Source organism: Rhinoraja longicauda, chromosome 13 (assembly GCF_053455715.1).
Source record: "Rhinoraja longicauda isolate Sanriku21f chromosome 13, sRhiLon1.1, whole genome shotgun sequence".
In the NCBI taxonomy this organism is placed as follows: Eukaryota; Metazoa; Chordata; class Chondrichthyes; order Rajiformes; family Arhynchobatidae; genus Rhinoraja; species Rhinoraja longicauda.
Window position 1 is genome coordinate 10,076,697 of NC_135965.1, and position 23,411 is coordinate 10,100,107.

Sequence of the window (23,411 nt, forward strand, 5' to 3'; positions counted from 1 at the left end):
CTGAATAGTACTGTACAGTAGTAGGTTTAGGTTTATTATTCAGGTGTCCCAGGTGAAAAAGTGAAAACAGTGAAAAAGGTTTGTTTTGCATGCTATCCTATCAAGTTAGATGATACTACACATATATACAATCAAGCCAAACTGCAGTACAAAAGGTAGAGCAAAGTGAAATATACAGAGTGCAGAATATAGAACGACAAAATCCATCTCCCCATCAGGCAATTAAACCCTGGTCTCTCTCGTGACAGGCCAGGATACTAATGAGGATTTAATAGTAGACTGTATAGTGGATTTGTGTTCACAAGTTCTAGGAGTAGAATTAGGCCATTTGGCCCAAGAAGTCTACACTGCCATTCAATCATGATGGATCTACCTTTCCCTCTCAACCCCATTCTCCTGCCTCCTCCCAACAACCTCTCATGTGGTTACAATAATAGTAGTAGAACTCTTCATTATGTTTTGATCCTCTGCATTTATTTGCTCCCAACCTAGCGGAACTGGGCAACCTACGCTGGGTAGCCTAACCATGGCTGCATTGTGCCTATTGGTGTTAACAGGATTTATTACACGATTGTCCTACCTCTAACATTAATTTCATAGAAGCTCTCCATTTTAATTGAAGTTGATGGATGTGAAGAGTCATTTCTATGAATAGCCCTTCGAAGTGTTTAGCCTTAGATAGTTCTGAAAGCCTCTGAGCGATGCACGAATTTCAAACTTGGATTGGGCTCAGCATTCCTTTAAATCCAATATTACAGCAGCTATTGTTAGCCATTGCTGGAACAGGGATTTGGCTGCAGTCCCTCTTACACTCATCAGACAAAGATAGAAGTTAACCTCTCATTGACAGCATTTGTCTCTTGGAAAATTGTGTGGATTGAGTTGTGTTCCAGTGAACCATGATGATCATCAATGGAAAACACCTCAGTCGAACGCTTAAGTTGATTTATGCCGCAAAGATCTAATATCCCCTTTGATCCCCATGGGTGTACTCTAGAAAGGGCTCAAGTTATATCCTGTTCCACATCACTTGATCGTTAATTCTTCCTTTCCTGGAAATAAGTCCATATCAGATTTCAATTGTTTTTAGTACCTTGCCACTTTACCTCACATGGCATCTCCTCTCTGATCGACAATGCAGGAACGCCAATGCATACAAAACTTTGCTAAACAATTTTTAAATTGAAAATCAGCATTTGGGATGGAAGTAATAGGATATCCGATGACGTAAAGGGCAGCTTACGTTTTCTGATTACCTTCTCCCTGGTATTGAAGGGCTCTGTTGTTCTGAATGATGAGTGCTTCACTGTTTTCTCGATTAATCACTGACCTTTCCTTTGCAGACATTAACGAGTGCACCACTGGAATTGCAATGTGTGCTCATCAGTGCATCAATATCCTGGGATCATTCAGCTGTATCTGTAAGCCTGGATTTGAACTGGGTGCCGATGGGAAACAGTGTTATCGTAAGTACTGCTTTCAAGCTGGGCAGGGGTAAACCACATGAGGCTGTGGGATAAATGCCGACACCCTGCGACAATTGATGCCTTTATTGCCTTTCACCCTGAAATTTATTACAAAATCAGTGCTTTGGTCCAGGCTATTCATAAGAAAGATTAGAAGGAACTTGCATTGACATTGCACATTTTAACATCCTAAAATATCTTTTGGACAAGTAAGTACCTTTACAATACTTTGCCTGTGGAATCATTGGCTCTTAACAAAGTCCCGCAGATTGTAATAATCATCTTCCCCAGCACTGATAACGGAGGGGGAAGAAGCTGTTTCCCGACTCTACTGGAACACAATTTCAAGCTTTTGGATCTTCTGCCTGATGGGAGCAGAGAGACGAGGGAATGACCCGGGTTAAAACGGTCCTTGATTATGTTGGCTGCCATTCCGAGCCAGCGTGAATGTTCTGGGGACCCCCAGATCACAGATTTGCACACCCTTGAATTTGGATCCAGATGTTATTTGCCTTAGCGTGGGCATTCCTTGCAAGTGAAATTAGAAACTTCTGCAGTGCTGGGGTGATAATGTGTCCCCTGGTAGTTCGTGCAATCAGGATGTTAGTGCAATCTTTATGTGTTTTGAGTTCCATGATTTTGAATGTTAGATGTATGACGTGTGGAGAACTGGTCTACTATGTGCCAAATGTCTTTCCACCAACAGGTATTGAAATGGAGATTGTGAACAGCTGTGAGAAAAACAATGGTGGTTGCTCACACCATTGTGAACACACAACCACTGGGGCCTCTTGCTCTTGTAACCAAGGATACATCCTGGACTCTGATGGACACACATGTCTTGGTACAGCAATATTCATTACTCTCCATTAAACCCATATGAATTTTGCTTTTATAAATACATTTTCACAATTGAAACTTAACAGGAGAGCAGCAATCTGTACATTGTGTTGTTAAGACTGAATCCGGGATACATAACAATGAAAACAGAACACGATATTGAATCTGAACCTTAATCTGCTTTTGTATCAGATACATAAGGACGACCATTACATTGCAGAAGGATATTTGATCTTATCAGGCTGGGTATTGAGTTTTATCTTCAATTTTGATTGTGAAGTTTGAGGAAGACAGCCAAGGTTTGGGAATTGAAAGGGACGGTGCAATGAGATTTATCATTAAATTTGAGTCCTCAGTTATTCAATGGATATCATTCTACCTATTATCCTCCAAAAAAACCCTATTTTATTAAGGTTGAAGGAACAACCAAGGGGCATAGAGACAATTTTTTTTGCAGATGATACAAAGCTGGGTGGTAGTGTGAACTGTGAGGAAGATGCTATGAGGTTGCAGGGTGACTTGGACAGGTTGTGTGAGTGGGCGGATGCATGGCAGATGCAGTTTAATGTGGATAAGTGTGAGGTTATCCACTGGTGGTAAGAATAGGAAGGCAGATTATTATCTGAATGGTGTCAAGTTAGGAAAAGGGAACGTACAACGAGATCTGGGTGTCCTAGTGCATCAGTCACTGAAATGAAGCATGCAGGTACTGCAGGCAGTGAAGAAAGCCAATGGAATGTTGGCCTTCATAACAGTTGAGTATAGGAGCAAAGAGGTCCTTCTGCAGTTGTACAGGGCCCTAGTGAGACCTCACCTGGAGTACAGTGTGCAGTTTTGGTCTCCAAATTACTAGGTTAATTCCCGGAATGGTGGGACTGTCATATGTTGAAAGACTGGAGTGACTAGGCTTGTATACACTGGAATTTAGAAGGATGAGAGGGGATCTTATCGAAACGTATAAGATTATTAAGGGGTTGGACACGTTAGAGGCAAGAAACATGTTCCCAATGTTGGGGGAGTCCAGAACAAGGGGCCACAGTTTAAGAATAAGGGGAAGGCCATTTAGAACTGAGATGTGGAAAAACTTTTTCAGTCAGAGAGTTGTGAATTTAGGAGCAGTTCCCTCAAGGGTGTATCATGTCAAGGCAGTAAACTGGTTTCAATTCAAAGATAGGCACAAAGTGCTGGAGTAACTCAGCGGGTCAGGCAGCATCTCTGGTGAAAAAGGATAGGTGACGTTCTGAGTCGGGAGTCTTCTTCAACCCTGCCTTCAGACCTGTCCGAAGAGGGTGTCAAGACCCGAAACTTCACCCATCCTCCAGAGATGCTTCCTGATCCGCTGAGTGATCCAGCACTTTGTGTATATCTTTGGCATCTTTGGAGAGTTGTGAATCTGTGGAATTCTCTGCCTCAGAAGGCAGTGGAGGCCAATTCTCTGAATGCATTCAAGAGAGAGCTGGATAGAGCTCTTAAGGATAGCGGAGTCAGGGGATATGGGGAGAAGGCAGGAACGGGGTACTGATTGAGAATGATCAGCCATGATCACATTGAATGGCGGTGCTGGCTCGAAGGGGCGAATGGTCTCCTCCTGCACCTATTGTCTATTGTCTAAATTTAAAAAAAATCAAAATTAATAAGGATGCAAATCTTGAGGTAATTGCTTGCATCCTTATTAATGCTGATTTTAAAAAAAAATTGTCTCTATGCCCCTCGGTCGTGCCTTCGAACTTAACGGAATAGTGTTTTTTTTAAAGGAGGGTAATGAAATGAGCCGACTGGCCACTCTCTTTGGTAACAGAGAGCGATTGACCTCATAATGGTGAGTTTTGTAGTAATCTGATAATCTTCGTGTTTGTCTGCCTCTATGATTCTGCTGTCATAGGGGTAGACAACATGGAAACAGGATCTTTGGCCCAACTCATCCATGCCGAGCAATTTGTCTACCTGAAATATCCCCATTTACATGCATTTGGGCCATATCCCTCTAAACCTTAGCGAGCCTTGAACCCATCCAAATGTCTTTTAAACATTGTAATTTTGTACCCACTGCTTCCCCTGACAGTCTATTCCACTAGCCCGCCTTCCTCTGTGTGAGAAAGTTACTTCTCAATTTTCCTTTCTTTAAATCTTTCCCCTCACGCCCATGCCCTCTAGTTTTAGACTCTCCTACCCTGGGAAACAGACTCATGGTTTTTTATACCTCTTTAAGGTCATCTTCTATGCTCCTGGAAAAACTGTCCCAGCTTATCCACCTCTCCTGTAACTCCACACTTCCTGCCACAGTAACATCCTTACAAAACTTTTCTGTAGCTTTTCCAGCTAAGTGACATCCTTGCAACAGCTGGGTGACCAGAAATACACACAGTACTCCACAAGTACGGCCTCACCAACATTATGCACAGTTGTAACATGACATTCCAACTCCTCTACTCGATGTCCTGACCATTGAAGGCAAGCATTCCAAATGTCTTCTTCACTACCCTGTCTAACTGTGTCTTAACTTTCAAGGAACTATTTAGCTTGAATCAAAATCAAATTTTGCTGTTTGATTTTTGATAACGAACTCACCGTTTCCTGTAGAAATAAGGAACAGCAGACAGATCCTGGTTTGCAATAGGAGATACAGAGTGCTGGAGTAGCTCAATGGATCAGACAGCATCTTCAGAGAACATGGAGGTGACATTTGGTGTCCATGAGATATCCTGAGATGCTGCCTGACCTGCTGAACTACTCCAGCACTCTGTGTCTTCACTGTTTTCCTGTGCTCTATGTTAGAATGAGTTCCAAGGGTTATGAGTAAGAAAAAAACTGCAGACGCTGGTATAAATCGAAGGTAGACAAAAAATGCTGGGGTAACAGCGGGTCAGGCAGCATCGCTGGAGAGAAGGAATGGGTGACGTTTCGGGTCGAGACCCTTCTTCAGACTGATATCAGGGGAGCGTGACATGTCAGTCTGAAGAAGGGTCTCGACCCGAAACGTCACCCATTCCTTCTCTCCAGAGATTCTGCCTGACCCGCTGAGTTATTCCAGCATTTCTTGTCAACCTCCAATGGTTATGAAGTTGACTGAACCTGATTTTCCTGTTCATCGCAGATTCCAATGAGTGTGAGACTGACACAGCTTGCTGCGTGCAAGATTGCAGTAACAATCCTGGAGGCTACGAGTGCAGCTGCCGTGTGGGGTACCAGCTGAACATGGATGGATGCAGTTGTGACGGTATAGTGAGAGTGCGAGGCAAACTCCAGGTGGCTTTCCGCTGCAGCTCACTCCTGCACAGCTTAGAATTTGCATTTTTCAGAGAACCACTGCAGATATTTCAGAACACTCTGTCTGCTTCTCTGATCTTCCAAAGCGAGAGTTTTGCATTGTGCAAGGACTTGCACCATAGATCCAAACCTCTGATCCAGGCATAGACACAAAGAGCTGGTGTAACTCAGTGCACCAGGCAGCATCTCTGGAGGAAAAGAATTGGTGACGTTTCGGGTCGAGACCCTTCTTCACAGAAACGTCACCCATTCCTTTTTTCTCCAGGGATGCTGCCTGACCTGCTGAGTTACTCCAGCTTTTTGTGTCAATCTTCGGTGTAAACCAGCTTCTGCAGTTCCTTCCCACACATTCTGACCGATGCATCATGATCTTTGTGTAGGAAGGAACTGCAGATGCTGGTTAAAAAATGACGCCGAAAGTTAGAAATAAAAGGTTTAAAGAGGATAGAAGGGCGTTCAGTGAGTCCAAGAGGAAGGGGGCCGGAGGAGATGGGTGAAGGGGTCATCACTGGGTGGTGAGGACTCTTTCCCATAGAAAAAACACAGAGGAGGAGGTGATGGAAGAAAAGCACTATGTCGTGTCGTGAGTCTGAAGAAAGGTCTCGACCCGAAACGTCACCTATTCCTTTTCTCCAGAGATGCTGCCTGACCTGTTGAGTTACTCCAGCATTTTGTATCTATCATCATGATCGATGTTGGCTTCAGAGACATCGGACAGAGCGCACTGGCACCAACACCAGCACCAACACAGGCTAGGAGGTCACTGGGGCACTTACACAAGGTAGTGCATTTTACACCGAATAAAACTCTCCAGCTGATTATTTGTGTAGATGTTACCAGCCTTGTAAATAGTTACTGCCCTACCTATCAACTTTTATAGACAATAGACAATAGGTGCAGAGTAGGCCATTCGGCCCTTCGAGCCAGCACCACCATTCAATGTGATTATGGCTGATCATTCTCAATCAGTACCCCGTTCCTGCCTTCTCCCCATACCCCCTGACTCCGCTATCCTTAAGAGCTCTATCTAGCTCTCTCTTGAATGCATTCAGAGAATTGGCCTCTGCTGCCTTCCGAGGCAGAGAATTCCACAGATTTACAATTCTCTGACACTGAAAAAGTTTTTCCTCATCTCTATTCTAAATGGCCTACCTCTTTTTCTTAAACTGTGGACCCTGCTTCTTGACTCCCCCAACATTGGGAACATGTTTCCTGCCTCTAACGTGTCCAACCCCTTAATAATCTTATATGTTTCAATAAGATCCCCTCTCATCCTTCTAAATTCCAGTTTATACAAGCCTAGTCGCTCCAGTCTTTCAACATACGACAGTCCCGCCATTTCCGGGAATTAACCTAATAAACCTACGCTGCACGCCCTGAATAGCAAGAATATCCTTCCTCAAATTTGGAGACCAAAACTGCACACTGTACTCCAGGTGCGGTCTCACTAGGGCCCTGTACAACTGTAGAAGGACCTCTTTGCTCCTATACTCAACTCCTCTTGTTATGAAGGCCAACATTCTATTGGCTTTCTTCACTGCCTGCTGTATCTGCATGCTTCCTTTCAGTGACTGATGCACTAGGACACCCAGATCTCGTTGTACGTCCCCTTTTCCTAACTTGACACCATTCAGATAATAATCTGCCTTCCTATTCTTACCACCAGTGGATAACCTCACACTTATCCACATTAAGCTGCATCTGCTATGCATCCGCCCACTCACACAACCTGTCCAAGTCACCCTGCAACTTCATAGCATCTTCCTCACAGTTCACACTACCACCCAGCTTTGTATCATCTGCAAATTTGCTAATGTTACTTTTAATCCCTTCATCTAAGTCATTAATGTATATTGTAAACAGTTGCGCTCCCAGCACCGAGCCTTGCGGTACCCCAATAGTCACTGCCTGCCATTCTGAAAGGGACCCATTTATCCCCACTCTTTGCTTTCTGTCTGCTAACCAATTTTCTATCCATGTCAGTACCCTACCCCCAATACCGTGTGCTCTAATTTTGCACACTAATCTCCTATGTGGGACCTTGTCGAAGGCTTTCTGAAAGTCAAGGTACACCACATCCACCGGCTCTCCCCTGTCCAATTTCCAAGTTACATCCTCAAAGAATTCCAGAAGATTAGTCAAGCATGATTTTCCCTTCGTAAACCCATGCTGACTCGGAACGATCCTGTTACTGCTATCCAAATGCTCCGCAATTTTCATCTTTTATAATTGACTCCAGCATCTTCCCCACCACTGATGTCAGAGCCTCAGGGAGTATGCTGAAATAATGCAGTGTGTGCAAATGCACTGTTCTTCCCCGGGTCAACTGCAGACTGGATTTATGTGGTAATGGAACTGGAAATAAATCTGCCCAATATAAAATTACAGAAACCAGGGGAATGCCTCAGTGGCCTCCCGTGATACCTTGCACTGCTTGATATCTGCCACCTTCTGTTTATCCATTTGGTGGTCATTTACTGTGCATATCCTGCGAAATAATGCATTCAGTATGTGGGGCTGGGAATCTAGATAGACGATTCCCTGTGCAAACTGTTAAGAATTTGACTAATTCATAACATGTTGCTCACAACAAGTCAGTTTACTTGAAGTGCAAATCTATATTTTTTTGCATTCGTCAAATCTTTCATTCTATCTCCACTAAAACTGAACAGATGTGGGTTAACTCTGCTGGGAGAGGGTTGGGGGGGGGGGGGGGGGGGGGGGGGGGGGGGGAGGGGGATGAAATGATGAGACCGGAAGATACTCTGGTTTTGGCTTGCTGTTTTGGTAGTTACATCAGCAGTTAAATACACTGAGGGTTCAGAGCAGTTGCTACCAGGTCATAAAGTCATAGTAATAGAGTCTTACAGCGTGGAAACAGGCCCTTCTGCCCAACTTGCCCACACCGGCCAATATGTCCCATCCATACTAATCCCACCTGCCTGCGTTTGGCCTATATCCCTCTAAACCTGTCCTATCCATATACCTGTCTTATTATATAGATTTTTAGAGATACAGCGCAGAAACAGGCCCTTCGGCCAACCAGGTCCACGCCGCCCAGCGATCCCCGCACATTAACACTATCCTACACCCACTAGGGACAACTTTTACATTTACCAAGCCAATTAACCTACACACCTGTACGTCTTTGGAGCGTGGGAGGAAACCAAAGATCTCGGAGAAAACCCACGCAGGTCACGAAGAGAACATACAAACTCCGTTCAGACGGCGCCCGAAGTCAGGATCGAACCTGAGTCTCCGGCGCTGCATTCGCTGTAAGGCAGCAACTCTACCGCTGCGCCACCGTCTTAAACGTTGTGATAGTGCCTGCCTTAACTGCCTCCTCCGGCAGCTCGTTCCTTGTGCGAAAAACTCCTTTCAGTCCTTTCAGCCTTAAAGGGCAAACATTTGATCAAAAGCACCCTGCTCCCAGTTTAACAACATCAATGTACTCTACTTTTGAAAAAGAAATTGCTAAGAAAAATATACACAAAGGAAACATCAAAATAATCTGCCTCAGTGTGGTGGAGAATGATTGGAGAAGCAATTATAGATTAAATAAAGTAAATAAGTTTTCTGACAAATGGATTGCTGTGGTCTCAGACTGGGAAGCATGTTGTTTGTTGGAGTGTAGACTGGATTTAAATAAACAAAATTGTTATTTTTGGATGGGTTCTGCAATTATCTTGATGCTCTTTGGGGTTTTGTATAAAAAAAATATTCCCTCAGGGCATTCAGTGGTTGGGAGAGAGTCCACGATAGGATAGATTACAAATGGCTAAAAGAAGGAGCAGTAAAATGGAGACACACAGAACTGCAGATGTTGGAATCTTGAGCAAACTACAAAGTGCTGGAGTAACTCAGCAGGTTAGGCGACATCTGTGGAGGGAATGGACACGTAACATTTCGGGTAGGAACCCTTCTTCAGACTGATAGTTGTGGGGGGGGGGGGGAGAATGCTGGAAAAGAGAAGTGAAGGTGGGACAAAACCTGGGAAATTATAGGTGGGTATGGTGAGCTGGAGTAACTCAACTGGTCAGGCAGCTTCTCTGGAGAAAAAGGATGGTGTGACCTTTCTGGACGGGACCTTTCTTCAGGCTCGAATGTCACCCATGCTTTTTCTTCCAGAGATACTGCCTGACCTGCTGAGTTATTCCGCGGAAAGAGGGGGTGGGTGGGGTGTATTACTTAAAATTGTAGAATTCAGTGTTCCTATCGTTGGTTATAAAATGTCCAAGCTGAATATGAGGTGCTTTTCCCCCATTGCGTGTGTTGGAGGAGGCCAAGGACAGAGAGGCCGGAATGGGAATGATCAGAGGTCCACATGCATATCTTCAAACCTCATCTACTGCATTCGATGCATCCGATGTGGCTTCCTTTACTTCGGCGAGACTAAGCATCGACCAGTTGACCGTTGCACTGAACACTTGTGCTCTGTCCAACCAAGGCCTGCCAGATCTCCCAGTTGCTAACTATTTTAACTCCCCTTCCATTACAACCATATTTCTGTTTTATCCCCCTTTTTCTCCTCCCCCCCGGTCCTCTTGCACCCACCTCCCTCTCTCCTGCTTTACATTTCACTCCTCTCCTCTTCTTATCTGATATCCTTTTGAATCCTTTTCATCTCAAGCTTTTGTCATTTATTCCACCCATCTGCTTGTCAAGCCCCCTCACCTATCTGTATCCACTACCCAAGCTTTGTCCTGCCCCATCTGTCTTTTCCAGCTTTCTCCCCGTAACTCCAATCAGTCCGAAAAACGATCCCGACCGAAAGCAAACTCTGTCAATTCCCTCCCCAGATGCTGCCTGACCAACTGAGTTCCTCTTGGACTTAGTGTTTTGCTATAGTCTGTATGTTGTGATAACGTGGAAAATAAAGTTCTGAGCAAGGGTTGTAGAACTGCAGCATTCAATCGTTCTCCTTCCACAGTTGCTGCATTTTTTCCAGTGTTTTCTGTTTTTGGTTTTGCTTCAGTTTCCCAGAATCTACAATTTTTAAAAAACTTTTATTTCATGTGGAAGATGAATTCATGGATAAGCAATACATTGAGCAATACATTGGAGAAACAAATGGGGAAAAGGTTATTTTGGGTCTCATTTTGCACAATGAGATAGAGTTAAATGATATAGGAAAATAACTGCAGATGCTGGTACAAATTGAAGGTATCACAAAAGGCTGGAGTAACTCAGCGTGTCAGGCAGCATCTCAGGAGAGAAGGAATGGGTGACGTTTCGGGTCGAGACCCTTCTTCAGACTGATGTCAGGGACCTTGTCCCGTCCTGCTGGACATTGTCCCGCCCCCTCCCCTGACATCAGTCTGAAGAAGGGTCTCAACCCAAAACGTCACCCATTCCTTCTCTCCTGAGATGCTGCCTGATCCGCTGAGTTACTTCAGCCTTTTGTGATACCTTTGAGAGTTAAATGATGATCTTGTTGCCAAAGGGTTTTTGGAGAAGAGTAACTAGAATCTGTTAGAGAAAGTGATGTCGTTAAATGTAAAAGTTGGGGATTTAATCTAACCGAAGGAAACTTGTGAAGACTAGAGGAAAGGTGACTTTGAATGATTGGGAAATTACATTGAGAATCATAGCAGTGGACAGGCCATGCTTAGTGTTTAAAGACAGAATGCTTAAGTTGCAACAAAAAGAACCCTTTTAGACACAAATCCATCAGGAAAAGTAATTCATTCATGGTTGACAAAAGAAATTAAAGAAAGCGTTCAATCAAAAGAAGAAGGTTCATAACATTGTCAGGAATAGTCTGAGGATAAAGGGTATTTTAGAACTCAGCTGAGGAGATGCAAGGAATCGATGAAGAAATGAATGAGAGAATATCAGAACAGACTGGCAGTGAAAGTGAAAACAGACTGCAAGAGCATTTGTAGGAATACAAAAATAGAAAGGAAACTAACAAGGTAGATGTGGACTCCTTGCACTCTGAGACAGAAGAATTTATAACTAGGAATAAGGAATTGGCAGAACACTACATCCTACAAAGGGACACGAGATCCTTGATTTATGCAGAGACTAGATTACAAAATAAGGAAGATATGTTAAGCCCTTATTAAGGATACAGAAGTGATTTTTATTGCAATGGTTTCAGGAATTAAAGTTTTTTAGTTATGCCCCCTCCCCTGACATCAGTCTGAAGGAGGGTCTCGACCTGAAACGTCACCCATTCCTTCTCTCCTGAGATGCTGCCTGAGCCGCTGAGTTACTCCAGCATTTTGTGATACCTTCGATTTGAACCAGCATCTGCAGTTATTTTCCTAATCAATTTGTTTGTGTTTGTCAACATGGAACAACTCACATGGAGAAATCAGAGAGTCTAGGGTCCAGTATGGATGAGTAAGTGAAAAAACTAAGTATTATTAAAAAAATAGAACTAGAAAGGTTGATGAACTTGAAAGCAGATAACTCCCAAGGACTGAATAATACATACATCAGAGTTTTGAAAGCAGTAGCACTGGAATTAGTAGATGTCCTGGTTATCATCTTTCAAATTCCCATTGGTTCTCCTATTATTCCTGTGGATTGAAAGCCACAAATGCAATATCATTATTTAAGATAAAGAAGATAATTACTGACATGTCAGCCTAACATCAATAGTAGAGAAAATGCTAACAATCTACACCAAGGATTCAATGTACAGTAGAACATCTTTAACGAATTTATAGGTTTGAGCTGAATTGTCATGGATTTAGAAAGGAAACCATGTTCGACAAACCTGCTGGAGTTCTTTGAGGATGTGACTTGCAGAATAGACTTGACGGAACCAATGGATGTGGTGCATTTGAATTTTCTCAAGGTGTTCGATAACGTTTTGAACGGAAAATTAGACCACGAAGTTGGAGCACGTTGAATTGGTGGTGATATACTCATGTGGGTTCAGAATTGATAATCAAACAGAAAACAAAGGGAGGGGAATAAACAAATCTTTCTCATGGTTGCTGGCTATGAATAATTCGGTACCTCATGGATTGTTGCTTTGGCCTCAGCTTTTCACAATCTACATCGATGAAGGCAGAAAAAATTAAGTGTAATTTTTATAGGCTTGATGGCAATATTAAACTGGTTGGGAATTTGAAGAGAGAGGAGGATGTAGATTTAGATTTAGAGATACAGCGCAGAAATAGGCCCTTCGGCCCACCGGGTCTGCACCGCCCAGCGATCCCCGCACACTAACACTATCCTACACCCCACTACAGGGCCGCCTTTACAGCATTATGGGCCCCGGGCAAAGCAGTGTACTGGGGCCCCTAATACAACTACTCACAGGAATAAAAATGTAAATGGTCGATAAAATTAAACATATAAGCTCGTGGGGCCCCGGGCAAGTGCCCATCAGGCCCATGCGTTAAGATGGCCCTGCCCCACTAGGGACAATTTTTACATTTGCCCAGCCAATTAACCTACACACCTGTACGTCTTTGGAGTGACGAGGCTCAAAAGGGCTTTTAAAGAGGCTCCAAAGGATAAATGGACAGGCTGAGAGAGTGGTTGAGCACATGTGGTCACCTTTAGCACACAAAACACTCAAGAAGAGGATTTGTTAAATACAGAGAGATTGGTTAGTGCAGCTGTTCAAAGGAGCCCAGATAATCTATTACGCAGGTAGCTTAAGTTCAGCATGAAAGTACGACAAGTGATTAAAGCGGCAAATGGTATGTTAACCTTTATTGTTAGATGATTTGATTACAAAAGTTAGGAAGTTTTATCATGATTGGTGAGGTTGCGCCTGGAATATTGTGTACTGTTTTAATAACCTTACCTAAAAACAGATGTACTGACCAAAGAAGATGTGTCGTGAAGGGGAAGGGGTGTGGAAGGTCATTTGTGTTCATTCAGAACAGTGATCAATAGATTTCTGGACATTTGGGGAATCAAGGGATAGCAGGATAGTGTAGGAAGGAACTGCAGATGCTGGTTTAAACCGAAGATAAACACGAAAAGCTAGAGTAACTCAGCGGGTCAGACAGCATCTCTGGAGAAAAGGAATGGGTGATGTTTCAGGTCCAGACTCTTCTTCAGACTTTGTGTCTATCTTCGATGGCAGGATTGTGCTGGAAAATGGCAATGAGGTAAAACTTCGGCCATGATCTGAATTAATGGCAGAGAAGACTTGAGGATCTAATGGCCTACGGCCATTCTAATTTCTTACGTTCTTGTTCTACCTGGCCTTTCCACATCAACTATGCCTCTGATCTCAGGAATCAATTGCTATCTCACTCTAAACTAAACTAAACTAAAAGCTTTTCACTGTACCTCGGTGCACATGACAATAAACTAAATTAAACTAAACACTCTTGCTCACATCTACTTATTCACAAAATGCTGGAGTAACTCAGCAGGTCAGGTAGCATCTCGGGAGAGAAGGAATGGGTGACGTTTCGTGTTGAGACCCTTCTTCAGACTCAAGTCTGAGTTACTCCAGCATTTTGTGAATAAATCGATTTGTACCAGCATCTGCAGTTATTTTCTTATACTACTTCTTGCTCACATCTATTTCTGTTCCGATCTCTGGTTACAGATGTCGATGAATGCTCTGCAGACAATGGCGGCTGTGAGCATCTATGTACAAACATCCTTGGATCCTTTCAGTGTGCGTGCCAGGAACGATACAGGCTGGATACAGACAGGAAAAGCTGTACTTGTGAGTAAAGACAAGAAAAACATGTGTGGGTTACACTAAACATTGAACTGTGATTTCTGGGAATACATTGTTAGAAGTCTCAGGCTGTGGAATTTACAAGTCTTACAATGTGTATTTACTTTTAAACCACTAGCCTTTGGTATGTGTTGTTTGCAGTTTCTGTTGCAAGTTTAAACTATTCACATTAACATGACAAGGCATGGTCTGAAATGTTCTTTTGTGTGAGCAGTATCAATGGAAACAAAATGTGTTCTTGGGATAATTCAGGCAGGATATTTTAAATAGCAATGAAAAAAAAAAACACTGTGCAGGTGACACAATGGCACGGCTGGTAGAGTTGCTGCCTCACAGTGCCAGAGGCCGAGGTTCGATCCTGACCTCGGGTGCTGTTTGTGTGGAGTTTGCCCCTTCTCCCAGTGGCCATATGTGTTTATCCGGTAGCTCCAGTTTCCTCTCACTTTCCAAAGATGTGTAGGTTTGTAGATTCATTGCCTCTGTAAAGACAAAATTGCCCCTTTTGTTTTGGGAGTGAATGGAAAAGTGTGAGAGAACTAGTGTGAATGGGTGATCAATGGTCATAAGTAATAGGAGCAGAATTAGGCCATTAGGATATTTCTCTCTCCTAACCCCATTCTCTTGCCTTCTCCCCATAACCCCTGACACCCGTACTAATCAAGAATATATCTATCTTTGCTTTAAAAATATCCATCGACTTGACCTCCACAGCCTTTTGTGGCAAAGAATTGCACAGATTCACCACCCTCTGACGGAAGAAATTCCTTCTCATCTCCTTCATAGAAACATAGAAAATAGGTGTAGGAGGAGGCCATTTGGCCCTTCCAGCCAGCACCGCCATTCATTGTGATCATGGCTGATCATCCACAATCAGTAACCCGTGCCTGCCCATATCCCTTGATTCCGCTAGCCCCTAGAGCTTTATCTAACTCTCTTTTAAATTCATCCAGCGAATTGGCCTCCACTGCCTTCTATGGCAGAGAATTCCACAAATTCACATCTCTCTGGGTGAAAAAGATTTTCTTCATCTCAGTTTTAAATGGCCTCCCCTTTATTCTTAGACTGTGGCCCCTGGTTCTGGATTCCCCCAACATCGGGAAATTTTTCCCTGCATCTAGCTTGTCCAGTCCTTTTATAATTTTATATGTTTCTATAAGATCCCCTCTCATCCTTCTAAATTCCAGTGAATAAAAGCCCAGTCTTTCCAATCTTTCCTCATATGCAGTCCCGCCATCCCGGGGATTAACCTCGTGAACCTACGCTGCACTGCCTCAATGGCAAGGATGTCCTTCCTCACATTAGGAACGTCCTTTAATTCTGAGGCTATGACCTCTGGAGAGCGAGACTGGACTCGGAGGGCCGATTGGCCTGTTTCAATGCTGCATCTCCAAACTTAACTAACTTTTATGTTTGTTCTACTCAAAGTTTATTCTCATTCACTTGTGGGTAGTAGGTTTTACAGGTTGAGAGCATTGTTTGCCCACCTGTAACACTTTGAAAAAGGTGAAGCTGAGTCATCTGCTTGAACCTCGACAGGCCTCGTGGTGAAGGGCTGGGAATTCCGGATTTAGATCCAGCAATGGCATAGGAGTGACAATGTATTACCAAGGCAAGCTGATGTGCAGCTTGGAGGGGATCCTGCAGGTGGTGGTGCTCACGTGAGGCTGGTTTCATCCCCCTTCTCGGTGATGGATATGCATCACCATCCAGATGTTTGAATGGCGGAATTTGCCTGGAGGGCTGGATGTCTCACTGTGTGCTTGGTGGCTATGCCTCGGTCAATCTCATGGAGATTGTTAGACTTTTCCTTCTTTACTTTGAAATTTTACATCATCACACCAGTGCTAATCCATCCAACATCCAGTTTTATCTAGTGTAGATCATTTTTGGGTGAAATGTTGCTTATCACAAAGTAGGTTTTTCCCATCAGTATAAAAGTGGATTAAACCAAACAAATTAGTAGCTGCAATATATTGTAATAAACTCCCTGTAGTGTTTTAGGATGTAGCCCATGAACCCACTGTGTAATGCTGATTAGTACTTTATAGACAATAGACAATAGGTGCAGGAGGAGGCCATTCGGCCCTTCGAGCCAGCACCACCATTCAGTGTGATCATGGCTGATCATTCTCAATCAGTACCCCGTTCCTGTCTTCTCCCCATACCTCCTGACTCCGCTATCCTTAAGAGCTCTATCTAGCTCTCTCTGGAATGCATTCAGAGAACTGGACTCCACTGCCTTCTGAGAATTCTACAATAACCTTTCATAGGTACCAAGAGGTCCAGGACATGGGCACGTATTTTTGTGTGGATGAGCAACTAAGCCATGTGGTTATGTTACCAACATGATGATGCTATTATGCACATGCAGTCATGATTCATTTCAACATTTACATTCACCACTCTTTTACATGTGAGCTATGTTAACCTGCCTGACCTGTTGCTGAAGGCAGGGCATGCTTTTAATATCCCCCTTATTCATGATGCACCCACTTCTGACCATTCCCCTGTAAATTGGAGCTCCAAGCACCATTGTTGAATATTCTCAGTGGAATTATAGAAACATAGAAACATAGAAAATAGGTGCAGGAGTAGGCCATTCGGCCCTTCGAGCCTGCACCGCCATTCAATATGATCATGGATGATCATCCAACTCAGTATCCCGTACCTGCCTTCTCTCCATACCCCCGATCCCATTAGCCACAAGAGCCACATCTAACTCCCTTGGGCCTTTGATCCAGGCTCTCCCAACAACAGTGTGGGAAATTGTGCACAAGTCATTAAAGTCATCTGGAATTAGAAGGCAATAATGGAGTCATGAAAATACCACATTGTCATATAAACCCACCTGGTTCACAAATGGGTTTTTCTCGGGAAAGAAATTAGGTATTACAATTGGTATTGGTTTATTGTTGTCATGTGTACGGAGACACAGTGAAAAAGTTTGTTTGTGTGTATGTGACTCCAGAGTAGTTGACTCTTAATTGTCTCCACAGTTCAAGGGCAATTAGGGTTGGACAATGAATGCTGGCTTTGCCTGTGGCTCGCACATCTTGTGACAAAATCAGAAACAAAATACCTAACTGCCGTAGTGATAATTGAACTCATGTCTCTTGATTGTGACTCTCGACGGCCAGAAGTTTAATCACTTCCCGTGGATTTTTGTTTGCTCTTGTGATTAAATTTGAAGGAGAAGGAGGCTGGTGCTTGAGGGGAGAGATCCATCAACACTATCAACCAGACAGATGTCCATCGCCTAAGTGTGAACATGCACCATCCCATTCACCCGCCACACAGAGTCCACTCACAGGCACCAGCTCCTGGTTCAGTAACCCCTTCTATTCAAAATTCTCAGTTGGGTGAGGTCACCCATTCCTTGTCTTCAGAGAGTCCCGCTGAGTTACCCCAGCATTTTGTGTCTATCTTTGTTCAAAATTCTCATCTTGTTTTCAGATCCTTGCATGAGTTTATCTCTGCCATCTTCTCCAATACAATATATCTTTATTGTCATTGTACATCTTTATTGTACAACGAGATTGGGAATGCGCCTTCCCAATAATTTAAATGCAATAAATTAATTAGCTAATCAGTATAAATTTACACAACCCAGTGAAACAAAATTAGAAACAGTTTTAAAACAAAATAAAGTTCAAATAGGTCTGTGCCGGTTCGCTGTGCGATGTGACCATCCGGCTCAGCAGGACCGGTTCATAGCAGCTATGGCCCTGGGGATGAAGCTGTTCCTAAGTCTGGAGGTGCGAGCGTAGAAGGCCTTGTAGCGTCTGCCCGATGGTAGAATTTCGAACAAGACTATTGCAGGGGTGTGAAGAGTCTTTGTGAATGCTGGTGGCTTTTCTGAGGCCTCGTGTGTTGTAGATGTCCTCCAAGGCTGGTAGCTGTGTTCCGATAGTCTTCTGAGCTCAGTGGACTACCAGCTGAAGAGCTCTCCTCTCTGCCTCCGTGCCGCTGAGATACCACACAGGGATGCCATGCGTTAGGATGCTCTCTATGGTGCAGCGGTAGAAGGTCATCAGCAGCTGTTGGGGCAGACCAGACTTTTTCAGTGTTCTCAGGTAGAACAGTCGTTGCTGTGCCTTCTTGATCAGCGCAGTGGTGTTAGTGGACCATGTGAGATTGCATTACTTTGTAAGAAACCGTCACAATTTTAAGACACAGACGTGCTGGAGTAACTTGGTGGGTCAGGCAGCATCCCTGGAGGTCATGGATAGGTATCTTTGGGTTGGGACTCTTCATCTGAAGAAGGGTCTTGACCTGAAAAGTCACCTATCCATGTTCTCCAGAGATGCTGCCTGGCCCACTGAGTTACTCCAGCGTGTTTGCGTCTATTTTTTTTGTACACTAGCATGTACAGTTCCTTGTTTCTGAACAATTTTAATTCTGATCTTGCTCAGTTTTGTTATGTTTTCAGTGGCTGAAGAACTAATTGGAATTCCCTCTCTAAATTTCTCTTCCTTTAAATCCTTTGCTCCTCTTCGAAACAAGCTCTCACAGTCAGACTTTTAGCCCTCATGTGGGTCTCCGCAGACAGCAGAGATGCAGCTATCCAATGCCCTGCCTATTTTGTAGCATCTCATTGATCCCACGTTATATAGCTGAAATGGAAGGTTTGTACAGCAGTGAACTATAAACCCAACCGTATGAATATTGATTTCTCTAACTTCAGGTAATCCTTGCTTTCCCTCTCTCTCTCTCCATCCCTCCCCCACCCTCGTACTCTGACTAGTTTCACTGTCCTGATTAATTTCACTGTTTGGATGCTTTGTTGTCACCTTCTACCATTCTACATTTCTTGATCAACATCTACTTAGATCGGTCGTTTTCATAGCTTACCCTTCCATATCTCTAGGTATCACAGGTCAGGCAACGTCTAGGAGAGAAGGAATGGGTTACGTTTCGGATCGAGACCCTTCTTCAGACTGGATATCTCTAATTTCTCTCATTTCTTCCATATCTCTAATTTCCCTCTCCCCTGACTCTCAGTCTGAAGAAGGGTCTCGACCCGAAACGTCACCCATTGCTTCTCTCCTGAGACGCTGCCTGTCCTGCTGAGATGCTTCAGCATTTTGTGTCCATCACCTGTGATAAGTGAATGATAAGCTGCAGTGTCACTGGAACTTGCTTGAGGTGATCGAGAAATGTGTTCAATCGGATGTAATCAATGAGTAATTTTACTAACTCTCACTTGATGTCATGCATTGATCTCCGCAGCTCTCGATGACGACGATGAATTTGAAGGGGGTTTGGACGGAGAGGAGGGTGACATAGAGCTGGTCAGGTTCCGCAACATGCTGTTGAGGGTTCCTCCACAACTTCTGCACTACAAGCCCTCACTGACACCCTTGTATCAGGAAGATGTGAGGAGTGAACTCAGGCTCGCGCATAAAATCGGTACGTGTTGTCTATCAGTTTAATCAACTCTTTATGTGTGTTACCTAATGAAAACTTGAACCAATTCACCCAAGAAGGGTCTCGACCCGAAACGTCACCCATTCCTTCTCTCCCGAGATGCTGTATGACCCGCTGAGTTACTCCAGCATTGTGTGTCTACCTTCGATTTTAACCAACATCTGAAGATTTTTTCCTTCACCGAACATCTCCCTCTCTCTGCCAATAATCTGTCTCTGTTTCTTTTTCTGTCACTTCCACTTTTCTTCACTCTCTTTCCCACGTATTTTCCCTCCATCTCTACTCCGCCTTCGCACCACCCCCCCCCCCCCCCCTCCTCCTCCTCCGCCTTCTCATGGAGTGTCTTCATGAGCTGTGGCAGTAGCTGCTTAGTTTAACCGTCCCCTCGTTCACGCTGGGGCATAGACCATTGACGTGCACCGATATTTCAGATGTGAGTTGACTGGAATTCACCACGGGCCTTTTGTTCTCCCTTGGCCTTTCTCCCAGTCCCTTCTCAATGCTGTGTTTTTATTTTGCTCGTAGTTTGCTTGGATAACACCTTTGGCAATGACTGCAGCCTCAGCTGTGCGGACTGTGGGAACGGAGGCCTCTGCAATGCAGGGGGAGACGGCTGCATCTGCCCCGCGGGATGGGCCGGCCTCATCTGCAACGAAAGTAAGTGATCTCTTCTCAAACGTTCTTCTCCTGCCTTACTGCAGCCTGCAGACCAAACCGACTCTGTCATCTGCAAATTCATCAAACTGAATAATCTGTAACTCCCTGAAAGTGGCAGCAGATAGGTTAAGCAGTCAGATCCATTTTCCCCAGGGCATAGGTTTAAACTGAGAGGGGCAAAGTTTAACCTGTTCAGTGCCACCCCTGAGTATATGTGTTCTGAGAATCTGTGGAATTCTCTGCCTCAGAAGGCCAATTCTCTGAATGCATTCAAGAGAGAGCTAGATAGAGCTCTTAAGGATAGCGGAGTCAGTGGGTATGGGGAGAAGGCAGGAACGGGGTACTGAATGAGAATGATCAGCCATGATCACATTGAATGGCGGTGCTGGCTCAAAGGGCCGAATAGCCTCCTCCTGCACCTATTGTCTATTGTCTATACTTGGGTCATGGCGAATAGTGTAAAAAAAACTTGGCAGTGACCAGGTTAAAGGAGATGTGTGGGGCAAGTGTTTTTTACACAGAAGGTGGCGAATGCCTGAAATGTGTTGCAGGGGGTGGTGGTTGAGGCAGATACCACAGTGGTGTTTCAGAGACTTTTGGATAGTCAAACGGACGTGGAGGAATATGGGTTACGTGGAGGCAGGTAAGGGTTGGTCTTTGCATCTGGTTCGGCACAGGCATTGCGGGCTGAAGGGCTTGTTATTGTGCTGTCCTGTTCCATGTCCTCTGTTTGATTCCTCCTCTCTGCCCTAGTTTGAAGTTGAATACGAGGAGTAGAAAATGGATGTGTGTAAATGGCTGGTTGATAGTTGGCGTGGACATAGTGGACTGAAAGGCCTGTTGCTGTGCTGCATGACACCATCAAATATATTTCTAGTTTATGAATACGCACTCTGATCTGAATTCCCTGTTAAACCAGCAGTAGCAATGGTTAATTGTGGCATATCACCATATGCCACAAACTAGGCAGTGACAGACACAAGCCAATGTTAAAATTAACCACATGTAAGTCTCTGAGCTGCTAAAACCTGGTGTGACCTTTTATAAAGACACAGAAACAAGTGCAGACCATTCAGTCCCTCCCACCTGCTCAGCCACACAATACCATTAAGACTGGCCATTTCCCTCAGTATAAATTTCCACAAAAAAAAAGATACTAAAATGTGCCTCTCTCTGGATGATGATCTCCTCATCTCAGTCATGGAGCCATGAAAAGCAGAAACAGATCTTTCGGCCCACCATTTCATTGCTGACAATTAAGCATCTATCCTATTTAACACAATGTAACCTGTAGCCTTCGAAGCCTTGGTAATTCGGACGCTGGCATAGATACATATTAAATGTTGTGAGAAAACCTGCCTCCACCACCCAGTTTTACATTCAAGATTCCAACTCTGAGTGAAAAGAAATGTCCCTCAGATTTCCCTCCTCTCTCTTCCTTATGCCCCTGCTGGACAAACAAACCCTAGTGACAACCACCTCCCTTTTCCTGCCACCTCTTCTCCCCCTGCCCCACCTGTAAACTAATCTACTCAATACAACAAATCATCCCCACCCATGAACCGATCCGTGTTCTCCAGAGATGCTACCCGACTCATTGAGTTACTCCAGCACTTCATGTCTATTTCTCTTCCTCAGATTCCCCCAGACTTGAAAGGTCAACTCACTATTTTCAAGTTTTAGTTCTAAACTCCCCTGCCGCACACAGCAACCTTGCACCTACTCCATTAGGCCCTGTTAATATGATTCAATGGCATCCTGCATCATTGTGCACCAATCTTGCACCTCTCTGCTGTTTTGCACTTATCGCTTTATTGCTTCCACTACACCTCACGTTGCCTCCGCACGGCTGCCAGCTGCCAGCACAATCAAGGATGAGTCTCACCCCGGTCACTCCCTCTTCTCTCCTCTCCCATCAGGCAAGAGGTACAGAAGTGTGAAATAGACACCTCCAGATTCAGGGACAGTTTCTTTCCAGCTGTTATCAGACAACTGAACCATCCTATCACCAATTAAAGAGCGGTCCTGACCTACCATCTACCTCATTGGAGTCCCTTGGACTATCTTTATATTGCACTAAACGTTATTCCCTTTATCCTGTATTTGTACACTGTGGGCAGCTTGATTGTAATCGTGGAAAGTCTTTCCGCTGACAGGATAGCACATAACGAAAAAGCTTTTCACTGTACCTCGGTACATGTAACATAATAAATTAATAAACTATACTATAAACTCTTATTTATCACTACTGTATGTATGTGGTTTACTTTGTGAGCTCCATGTGAGCAAGAAATTTCATCACACCTTAAACTAATCTGAATCTCTCATTCTTCTGTAGAGCAGTTTGCTTTATCTTTTCTCACAGAACAAACCCACCATTTGTTACCTGTGTTACACTTTATCGATAGTATATCCTTCCTTCAGCAGAGAGACCGGACCGGTACATAATATTCTAGGTGTAGTTTTGTCCATAGTAAAGATTTAAACGAAAAATAGTTCAAAGCTCCTTAAAAGCAAGATTTCTGTCTCCTCCTGTTTCATAACTAATTGAAAATTTGTAAATTTGGTGCAGTTGCAACTAAAGGACTATTTAACTGCTTAAATTGTTGTCGGCTATCTATTGACATCATTGAGTTAAACTACAAAAGCATCTAATAAATCAATCTGTGGTAAAAGCTCTCAACTATCTCCATCGTATAAACGTGTTCTGATTGACTGATTTGGGAAAACATCAGGGATATGTAATTGCCCCCCCAGAGATTGGGGTAAATCACGGCTAATGAACTTGCCTTGTGTTTTATGGTCACTTCAAATCTGTTAAACCTAATTGCCAATATGGAAATGACTGGCTCTAATTAGCCATTTTGAAAATACTGCATTTATAATCCAAAGATAAATGACTTAAGTCTAACACAATTCTTCAATGAGATATATTAATTAAATTTGATGGCTTAGCCTTGCTAAATGGTTTGACTTTGAGATTTATTCCTGTATGCTTGTGTTCTCCATGTAGAGCAAGTAGTAATCTCTTCAAATCTCTGCTGTGGGCTACACTTCATTATAAAATCCAAAATGTGCTTTCCAGG

General features: G+C 43.8%; 1 protein-coding gene across 1 annotated transcript in view; it reads left to right on the forward strand.

Annotated features, from left to right (window-relative positions):
• Positions 1–23,411, forward strand: part of LOC144599140 (uncharacterized) — a 302,751-nt gene that overhangs the window by 211,167 nt on the left and 68,173 nt on the right. The window contains exons 9-14 of the mRNA XM_078409871.1: positions 1,344–1,466; positions 2,173–2,310; positions 5,401–5,523; positions 14,104–14,226; positions 19,471–19,650; positions 20,194–20,325. Coding sequence (XP_078265997.1) covers positions 1,344–1,466; positions 2,173–2,310; positions 5,401–5,523; positions 14,104–14,226; positions 19,471–19,650; positions 20,194–20,325 — 819 coding nt within the window. The remainder of the gene's footprint in view (positions 1–1,343; positions 1,467–2,172; positions 2,311–5,400; positions 5,524–14,103; positions 14,227–19,470; positions 19,651–20,193; positions 20,326–23,411) is intronic.